General features: G+C 48.7%; 1 protein-coding gene across 1 annotated transcript; it reads right to left on the reverse strand.

Moving 5' to 3' along the window:
• Window positions 1–970: 970 nt before the first annotated feature.
• On the reverse strand, window positions 971–8,834 carry LOC309562097 (uncharacterized protein; the record flags this gene model as incomplete). Its single annotated transcript, XM_082266228.1, has 3 exons — window positions 971–1,300; window positions 2,198–2,696; window positions 8,215–8,834. 3 exons carry the CDS (start codon window positions 8,832–8,834, stop codon window positions 980–982), a joined length of 1,440 nt encoding a protein of 479 aa, XP_082122354.1. The 3' UTR covers window positions 971–979.
• Window positions 8,835–10,690: the final 1,856 nt, after the last annotated feature.

Consider the following 10,690-nt stretch of genomic DNA (forward strand, 5'->3'; position numbering starts at 1 on the left):
GGTACAATGTTGTGGGCACTCTGCAATCATTGGGGTACAATGCTGTGGCACTCTGCAATCATTGGGGTACAATGCTGTGGCACTCTGCAATCATTGGGGACAATGCTGTGGCGCTCTGCAGTGATTGGGGACAATGCTGTGGCGCTCTGCATTGAAAGGGGCTCGCACGCTGAACTCTGCATTGTGGGGGCACAGCACAGTGTTCATTGCATTGAAGGGGGCACAGCACAGTGTTTATTGCATTGAAGGGGTCAAAGCACAGTGTTTACTGCATTGAAGGGGTCACAGCACATTGTTCATTGCATTGAAGGGGTCACAGCACATTGTTCATTGCATTGAAGGGGTCACAGCACAGTGTTTATTGCATTAAAGGGGGCACGCACGCTGGTCTCTGCATTGAAAGGGGGCACGTACGCTGGTCTCTGCATTGAAAGGGGGCACGTACGCTGGTCTCTGCATTGAAAGGGGGCATGTACGCTGGTCTCTGCATTGAAAGGGGGCATGTACGCTGGTCTCTGAATTGAAAGGGGGCATATACCATCTCCTGTACCATGACCTGTGACATGCCTATACCATATCTGTGCCATGCCTATACCATATCTGTGCCATGCCTATACCATATCTGTGCCATGCCTATACCATCTCCTGTACCATCACCTATGCCATGCCTATACCATCACCTGTGCCATGCCTGTACCATGACTTCAAAGTCACGCAATTTTTTACTGCGTTTTTTGGCACGAAGCAATACCTATTACATTTTTCTTTTTGCGCCCCCCCCAAAAATTTTGAGCACCAGCCGCCACTGCTGGAATGCATAGACAAGTTTAGACTTGCCCAAGGCAGTAGGGAGAAGACCCGCCCCTAGGCTACAAGAAAATGGAGGGTCTTAAAGGGACAGACACTGCTGAGTGCCAAGCACAAGATATACAGTGCGAAGGCAGCACACTCCCCACCTGGCATACTTTTTGTTATGCCACTAACCATTGGACAGAAGTAAAACGACTTCAGAAATTGGCCTAGCATACACCTTGGGAGTGCCCTGTCTAACAATTCTAACTTCCACCTTTCTAACTCTAGCATCACTACTAAGATCAGTTCCCACAATGAGTCCAATAGGCCACTCGTTCCTGTGGGCCTGAGTGTCTTTTAGTAAGACAACATCTCCAATTTGTAAGTTGGGCTTGTCATCTTGCCATTTCTTGCGTGACTGGAGTGTCACCAGGTATTCTTGTCTCCACCTCTTCCAGAAAATTTCCGCAAGACTTTGAACTTGTCTCCATTGCTTGGTGTACAAGTCCTGTGGGAGCTGTCACTGGTTCTATCTTCTGGGTCAGCAGCATTGCAGGTGTCAAGACTGCCGGCATCTCCGGATCTGTGGACACTGGAACCAAAGGTCTGGCGTTCATAATGGCCATGACTTCAGCCATTAGTGTAGTCAAAGCATCATGTGTAAGGCGAGTGGATCCAACCTTCAGGAGCATAGCATCCAGAATGCGACGAGCTACTCCTATCATCCTCTCCCAAGCTCCTCCCATATGCGATGCGTGAGGAGGATTAAAAGTCCAAGTGCATCCTTGGTCTTGTAGATAGGAACCTGTTTTAGAGTCTGTAGAGATGATCTTCAATTCCTTGCAGGCCCCAATAAAGTTTGTACCACTGCCTGAACGAATCAATTTCGCTGGTCTTTGGATAGAGAAAAGTCTTCTCAAGGCGTTGATGAAACTTGAAGTGGATAAAGATTCAATCACTTCGATGTGAACTGCTCTGGTACTCAGGCAAAAGAACAAAACATCCCAACGCTTACTTTCGGCACTGCCTCCTCTGGTCTTGCGAGAAGAGATGTTCCAAGGACCAAAAACGTCTAGACCTACATGAGTGAACGGAGGATCTGAAGCAAGTCTGTCTGCAGGTAAGTTTGACATCTTCTGAACCTCAAGTTTCCCTCTAATTTTCTTGCAGATCACGCATTTGCTGATCACACTGGAGACTAGTCTCTTACCTCCTATGATCCACAATCCTGCTAACCGTGCTGCTCCTTCAGTGAAGTGTCGTCCTTGATGTGCGACTTGCTCGTGATAGTGTCTCACCAGAAGAAGAGCGATGTGATGATTATTGGGTATGATGAAGGGATGTCTCTCTTGGATAGTCATATCCGCTGCCGACAAGTGACCTCCAATTCTTACACTCCATCTTCATCGAGCGAGCTGTGTCGAGAAATCTCTTCCTTTTTCAGAAGGCTTTGGATTTCTTCTTTAAAGACTTTGTGCTGGACGCATCTGATGATCGTGACCTTGGCTTGTTCAAGATGGTCGTTGATACGCTGATCAGTATTGGTAGCTCTGCAAGAGTATCTGGCTAGACAGATAAGTTTTCCAATTGCACGGGTCAGCGACTTCAAGCTGGGAAACCTTTCAAATCTATGGGTGCCCAGACTGTCTCTTGTAACTAAAGTCTTGCAAACTGCAACTTGAGGTCTTACCTCTTTGTCTTGATCTGGTTCTATGAGCTGAAAAGTCTCTACCTGAGTAGTCTCTTTGGTTTCTGGCTTACCAAGAAAGGAAGGACCTACGAACCAGTTAGTTTGCTTGAGTACAGCGGCTGGCATCAGTCTTGTCCCGTGATCAGCTGGGTTCTTGTCCGTGCTGATGTGATGCCACTGTTCTGGACTTGTAGACTTTCTGATACGTGTCACTCTGTTGGCCACGTATGTATAAAATCTTCTTTGTAAATATATCCTAACACAATCTTGCTGTCTGTATAAAAGTTCACTGCATGGATCTCAATGTCCAGTTCTGTCGTAATCATGTCTGCCATCTCTACAGCTAAGACAGCAGCACAAAGTTCTAGACGTGGGACAGTATGAGCGGGTCTCAGAGCCAGTTTAGATTTTCCCATAATGAACCCTACTTGGCTTTGTCCCTCAGTGTCTATTACCATAAGGTCGGTTACAGCTGTGATAGCCATAGTGGATGCGTCAGAGAATACGCATATTTCTCTTCTCTTTGTATGTCAGGTCACCTGTGGCCAGGTGACAACTGCACCCTGTTGGAGGCAGGGGCGCAGCGCAAGGTAGTGAACCCTATAGCAGACTGCTGCGGATGGACCAGAACGTGAACCCAAGATTCCCCAGGGCGCGGAGTCTAAGACCCAGCAGGTGTTCACCAGTGCCTCTAGTGGTGAGGATGGACTTCGCTGCAGCTGGGCCCAGGTCGCGGCCCCTGGGGTCCCCTAGGTCACGCTCCGTAGGGAGTGAAGGGAAGCAGCAACTCAGGACACACAGAATGGTGAAGGGCAAGCCAAGGTCGGGGTAACAGGCAGACAAGGGTAGTCAATAGACAGGCCAAAGGTCAGGATAACAGGCAAACAGGAATAGTCAGGGACAAGCCAAAGTCGGTAAACAGAGTAGTAATATCAAGCACACGGCAAACAGGAACAGGAAACTAATACTGTTGAACAGCAAAGCAGGTCTGCAGTGCGTTGGTTAATATAGACTTCCTGTGATGACCTGGGCGGGGCAGGAACAGGAAGTAGAGTTGATAAAAAGGATTCAGAAATGCAGTCTGACCTCTAATACAGACATGAAGGTACAGGTAAGCTTGGCAAGCTCTATTGCAAGTCCATGACAGTACCCCCCCTCTTACGAGGCCTCCCCCTACCCCGCCTGGGCCCAGGTTTAGAGGGACACCTCAGATGAAACCCTCTTAAAAGACGAGGTGCAAAGACCTCTGATGCAGGAACCCAAGACCTCTCCTCAGGACCAAAGCCTTTCCAATGAACAAGGTACTGAAGAACGCCTCTACAGAGTCGGGAATCCAGAACTTGACTGACCTCGTATTCCTGATTATCCTCAGAGACCGGTGCCATGGTAGGGAAAGGACGAGAAAACTTATTGAGGACTAAAGGCTTCAGAAGGGAAACATGGAAGGAGTTAGCAATCCTGAGGCTTTTGGGGATCTGAAGTTTGAAACAAACCGGATTCAGTTTAGAAATGATGGTATATGGACCAATGAATCTTGGAGCAAACTTCAGGGAAGGCACTTAAATCTTGATGTTCCTGGTGGAGAGCCAAACTTTGTCCCCTGGCTGAAGAGAAGGTGGTTTACGCCTGTGGCGGTCAGCAAAGCCTTTGAATTTGTCGGCAGCTGCCCGGAGGGAATCATGAACGTCACTCCAGACAGAATTGAAGGACTCCTGAGCTGAAGCCAACGCTGGGATATCCAGAGAACAGGCCATGGGAAGCGGAAGTTGAGGATGTCTTCCATAAACTGCGAAGAAGGGTGTTTTCTGCGAACTGGTATTTACATAATTGTTATGTGAAAATTCCGCCCACGGAAGTAGAGAGGACCAATCGTCATGATGAGCGGAGACTAAGGTGCGAAGAAAAACCTCTAACTCCTGATTAACCCTCTCCGTCTGCCCATTAGATTGAGGATGGTAAGAAGAGGAAAAATCCAAGGCAATATTGAGGGATTTGCAAAAGGCTCTCCAGAAACGAGACGTAAATTGAACGCCCCTGTCAGAAACAATGTGAGAAGGAACCCCATGGAGGCGGAAAATTTCTCGAATAAAAATGGGAACCAAGGCAGGAGCAGAAGGAAGACCAGGAAGGGGAACAAAATGAGCCATCTTGGAAAACCGATCGATTATCACCCAAATGACTGTATTACCGTCCGACAGTGGGAGATCGGTGATAAAATCCATGGCAATATGAGCCCAGGGTTCCTTCGGAATGGGCAAGGGCATGAGGAGACCAGCAGGAGCTTGTGTGGAGGATTTAGACTGAGCACAGACATGACAAGCCTTGACATAGTCTTTGACCTCCGAGCGGAGATTAGGCCACCAGTAGTGACGGCTGATAAGCAAGAAGGAGCGGAGAAACCCTCCGTGGCCTGCCACCTTGGAATCCTGTCCCCAACGAAGAATCTTAGTTCTTAGCTCAGTGGGGACAAAGGTCTTACCAGGAAGAATCTTTGAGTCCAGGGTGGTAGAATGGGCAATAATGCATGAAGTGGGGATGATCGGCTCAGGTTCAGGAGTGGAGTCCTCGTCCAAAGTGTCAAAGGACTTAGAAAGTGCATCAGCCCGACCGTTACAGGAACCAGGTTTGTACGTAATCGTGAAATTAAAACGGGAAAAGAAAAGACTCCACCTGGCCTGTCTGGGATTCAATCGTTTAGCATTCTGTAGGTACTGTAAATTCTTGTGATCTGTGAAGATCGTTATGGGGTGAGGAGAACCTTCCAAAAGATGACGCCACTCTTCCAGCGCCAATTTGATTGCGAGAAGTTCCCGGTCACCGATGGCATAATTTCTCTCCGCCTGAGAAAATTTTTTGGAAAAGAACGCACATGGTTGACGTTTCTTCTCAAAGAGTTGAAGAAGAACAGCTCCCACCCCCACTGAAGAAGCGTCCACTTCAATAAAGAATGCATCCCCAGGATTAGGTCTCCTCAAGAGGGGCCCGGAGACAAAGGCCTGTTTCAGATCATGAAACGCAGCGACAGCTTCGGGGGGCCAGACTTTGGCATTAGCACCCTTCTTGGTCAAGGCGATAATAGGTGCAGCAATGGAAGAGTAATTCCTTATGAACTGCCTATAGTAATTTGTGAAGCCAAGAAAGCGCTGTGTGGCCTTAAGACTAGCAGGAAGGGGCCAGTTGGTAATGGCTAAGACCTTCCCAGGATCCATATGAAGGCCCATACTTGAGACAAAGCATCCTAGAAATAGGACCTCAGAACATTCAAAGGAACATTTCTCCAGCTTGGCATAGAGATTATTCTCTCGAAGGCGCTGGAGTACAGTGCGGACATGGTTTCTGTGGACATGCAGATTTTCCGAAAAGATCAGAATGTCATCCAGATAGATGACAACGAACTGGTACAGCAGGTCCCTGAAGATCTCATTGACAAAGTTTTGAAACACAGCTGGGGCATTACACAGCCCAAAAGGCATGACCAGATATTCGTAGTGACCGTCCCGAGTGTTAAACGCCGTCTTCCATTCATCACCTTCACGAATTCAAATGAGGTTGTACTCCCCTCTGAGATCCAACTTGGTGAAAATGGAGGCACCCTTCAACCTATCGAATAGTTCAGATATTAAGGGTAAGGGGTATCGGTTCTTAATAGTAACAGCGTTTAACCCCCTATAATCAATGCAGGGTCTCAAGGTACCATCCTTCTTGGCGACAAAAAAGAACCCTGCTCCTGCAGGCGATGAGGATTTCCGGATGAAACCTTTCTCAAGATTTTCTGCGACATACTCAGACATGGCCTGGGTCTCAGGGATGGACAAAGGGTAGGTACGACCCCTGGGCAGAGTTGCCCCGGGAACAAGGTCAATGGCACAGTCAAAAGACCTGTGGGGAGGAAGCACTTCAGCTGATTTCTTACAGAACACATCCCGGTAATCGCTGTATGCAGCGGGAAGGTCAGAAGATACCGATGTGGTGGCAACGGAAATTCTCTCCTTTGGGGTCACCTCGGAAAGACATGACGAGAAACATGAAGGGCCCCAAGCCAAGATCTGCCCAGAGACCCAGTCCACATGGGGAGAGTGGAGCTGTAGCCAAGGAAGGCCCAATACAATGGGAGTAGAGGCTTTGGGCAGGATGAGAAAGGATATCCATTCCTGGTGGAGAATCCCTACTGACATCCTAATGGGTAGTGTCTGGAAGCGAATAGGGCCCCCTGGAAGAACAGTTCCATCAATAGGCGAGACTACCAATGGCGTAGAAAGGGGTGAAAGGGTGAGCTTCATAGAAGAAGCAGTTCTCCAGTCCATAAAGTTGCCGGCAGCCCCGGATTCCAGATATGCAAGGGTCGACTGAGGAGAAGTGCTTACGTGGAGGCACACTGGAAAAAGAATACGGGAAGGTGATGTTTCTGGGTCCAACTTTCCACCTTCTAAATGTATTACCCGAGCGTCTCCCGGGCGAAGCGAACAGGAGACACGAAGGTGGCCCTTGCCTCCACAATAGAGGCATAAGCCCAAAGTTCTGCGTCTAGAACGTTCTTCGGGGGTAAGTCTGGTCCGGCCCAGCTGCATAGGTTCCTCAACAGGCAGAGGATGCTCCAGAGGACGGAGTGAGGGGAGCTCAGACTGGCTAAGACCTAGGGAGTGTTGGCGTCTTTTTTCTATGGACCTCTCCTGAAAACGAATATCGATCTGGTTGCATAAAGAGATGACATCGTCCAGACCGACGGGGATGGTTCTTCCCGCTAATTCGTCCTTCACTCGGTCAGAGAGGCCATGCAAAAAGGTAGCGACCAGGGCCTCATTGTTCCAGCTCAATTCAGCTGAGAGGATACGGAACTGGAGAGCATATTGTCCCAGTGAACGGGATTCTTGGCGGAGACGTAAAAGAGCACTAGCCGCTGAAGAGGCCCGAGCCGGCTCCTCAAAGATGTTACGAAAGAGCTTCAAGAAGTCGGGCAGGTTGGAAACTACCGGATCATCCTTCTCCCATAGGGGGGCAGCCCAGGCTAGAGCTTCGCCGGAAAGGAGGGAAATAATATAGGCTACCTTTGCCCGATCTGACAGGAAGTTTTGCGGCTGAAGCTCAAAATGGATGGTACATTGGCTAAGAAATCCCCTGCAGGCCTTGGAGTCTCCAGAAAAACGGATTGGAGGAGGTAGTTGCAGCGGATGCGAATCTGTGACTGGCGCGACAGGCCCAGCTACTGGTTGTTCTTGGGATTGCAGATTCGGGGTCCCCAACGAGGTCTGAAGCTGTTCAAAGCGGGAAGCCAGATCCTGTAGGAATCGCATCACCTGAGTCTGATCAGTTTCATGCGTCTCGAGTCTGTGAACTAAGCTCTGTAATGGATCATCTGGGGGGAGCGGCACGTCAGCCGGGTTCATGGCTGTTCAAACTGTCAGGTCACCTGTGGCCAGGTGACAACTGCACCCTGTTGGAGGCAGGGGCGCAGTGCAAGGTAGTGAACCCTATAGCAGACTGCTGCGGATGGACCAGAACTTGAACCCAAGATTCCCCAGGGCGCGGAGTCTAAGACCCAGCAGGTGTTCACCAGTGCCTCTAGTGGTGAGGATGGACTTCGCTGCAGCTGGGCCCAGGTCGCGGCCCCTGGGGTCCCCCAGGTCACGCTCCGTAGGGAGTGAAGGGAAGCAGCAACTCAGGACACACAGAATGGTTGCCAAGCTCTATTGCAAGTCCATGACATTGTAGCAGATAAGGAAACAGATGCGTACGGTCTTGGGATGCTGAGTTGTTCAAGCTCTAACAATGAGTCTTTCCACAACTTCCACTGCATTTCCTTCTCTTCAGGTAGAGGTACGTCCCAGTCACTTTGTTCTTGCTCAATAGTGAACTGTCTCAAAAGAGCTTTGCCTTGCATGATGATAGGTGCTACGAATCCCAGGGGGTCATAAAGACTGTTGACTGTAGATAGGACACCTCTTTTTGTGAATGGCTTCTCTTCTCTGGCGACCTTGAAAGTGAAACTGTCAGTCTTCAGGTCCCAACTAAGCCCAAGACTTCTCTGCAAGGGTGGTGATTCTGTTCCTAGATCCAAGTCTTTGAGGTCTTTAGCACGGTCTTCCGTTGGAAATGCTTCCATAACTCTGCTGCTGTTGGAAGCTATCTTATTCAATCTTATGTTGGATTCTGCCAACATTTCTCTTGTACTTTTCAAGACCTTAATAGCTTCTTCATTGCTGGAGAAAGAAGCAAGTCCATCATCTACGTAAAAGTTCTTAATGACAAACTGTTTGGCTTCTTGACCATGTCCTTCATCTTGTTGTGCTGCTCGTCTCAGGTTGTAGATAGCTACAGCTGGAGAAAGGCTGTTTCCAAACACATGTACCTTCATCCTGTACTCTGTGATGTCTTTGTTAAAGTCATTGTCTGCATACCACAGGAACCTTCAGTAGTCTCTGTGATCTTCTCGAACAAGGAAACAGTAGAACATCTGTTGTACGTCTGCTGTTACTGCTACGAGTTCTTTTCTGAACCTGATGAGTACTCCAAGGAGTGTGTTGTTCAGGTCAGGTCCGCTGAGAAGGACATCATTTAGTGAGATGCCTTCGTGCTTCGCACTAGAGTCAAATACTACACGTATCTGACCTGGTTTCTGAGGATGGTACACCCCAAATATTGGTAAGTACCAGTGTTCTTGGTTTTCTTGTAGTGGTGGTGCCCTTTCTGCTTGCTCGTTGTCAAAAATCTTTTGCATGAAGGCTTGGAAGTGTTTCTTCATATTCGGCTTTCTTTGTAGAGTGCGTTGCAACGACGTGAAGCGTTTCTCAGCTTGTACCCTGTTGTCAGGAAGGCGATAGCGTGGTGACCGGAAGGGTAGAGGGGCTACCCAGCTGCCTGACTTATCTCTGAAGACTTCTCTGTCCATGATCTAAAGGAAGAGTGTATCTTCTACCGAGGGTGCTGGCTTGTCATCGTCTCGTGTTCTTTCAAACACTTTGCAGCCCAGTTTATCTGTATCTCCAGTTGAGGCTAAGTCTTCCATGCACCTCTGGATACTCCGATGATGTGTTGGGTTACCTAATCTCTCTTTAATATGTAGACTGTTGGTACATGGGTAAAGACAAGATGTACGACCATTCTGTAACAGATGTGTTCTGCTGGTCTGTGTAGTCCGAGATCAAGGCGTTGTGCAAATGGTGCGTTGTGTGGCCCATTGTACTGTTCTCTGACTTTGTACACTCTGAGGATATCTCTCCCAAGTAGAAAGGTGATTGCAGCATCTGAATCTAGTGCTGGTATCTGGTCGGCTATTCTCACTAGATGAGGGTGATGACGAGCAACTTCAGGTGTGGGGATCTCTGACTTGTCGTCTGGTATCTCATCACATTCTATGAGGGTAGGAAGAGTCACCTTTGTCTTTCCATCTAATGACTCGATGATGTAGTTGTTTGCTCTTCTCCCTGTCATCTCTACAACTCCAGAACAAGTCTTCAAGGTGTATGGAGTTGGACTTCCTTTGTCACCGAAGAGGTCAAAGAACTCTGTTTTTGCCAGAGATCTGTTACTCTGTTCATCCAAGACTGTGTACATCTTGATTGCCTTTTCTCTGAAACCTGCAGGATACACCTTGACTAAGCATATCTTGGAGCATGATCTAGGACGGCCCTGTTCTGTACAGGTCTCAGTGCACTTTGAGGGTACTGCTGGCATTGTACTCTCGCCTTGCTCCCCACCATGACCTTCTTGAGTTACTGGAACTTCTTGTTTCCATGGTGGTGGTCCTGGGTGCAGTGTTGACAGGTGTTTGTCACTGTTACACTCTGTGCATTGTATGGTTTTTGTACAGTCTTTTGCAAGATGCTGAATTGAAGCGCAACATCTGAAACAAATGCGATTGTCTTTAACTTTCTCCCATCCGCGCTACAGCCTATATACGGCTGCAGCGCGGACTTGAATTTTCGGGAGGCCGTTTTTAAACGGCCTCCAGTGACACGCTCCCGCGAGCGCGCATCGGGGAGAATCTGTGTCGGCCGTGTCCCTTGGACACGGCCGATCACAGATCGTGGTGGATGACCAATGACAGCAGCCATTCACCATGTGATCAAGCCGTCCAATGAGAGATGATCTCATATGTAAACATATGAGATCATCTCTCATCTCCGGCGCTCCTTCCTCACACAGACACTGCAGTGTGAGGAAGGAGGGGGAGCCGACAGCCGCTGGGGACACACAGGAATGTAATCAGGG

The sequence above is a fragment of the Pelophylax lessonae genome (assembly GCF_965119305.1).
Source record: "Pelophylax lessonae genome assembly, chromosome: 1".
NCBI lineage: Eukaryota > Metazoa > Chordata > Amphibia > Anura > Ranidae > Pelophylax > Pelophylax lessonae.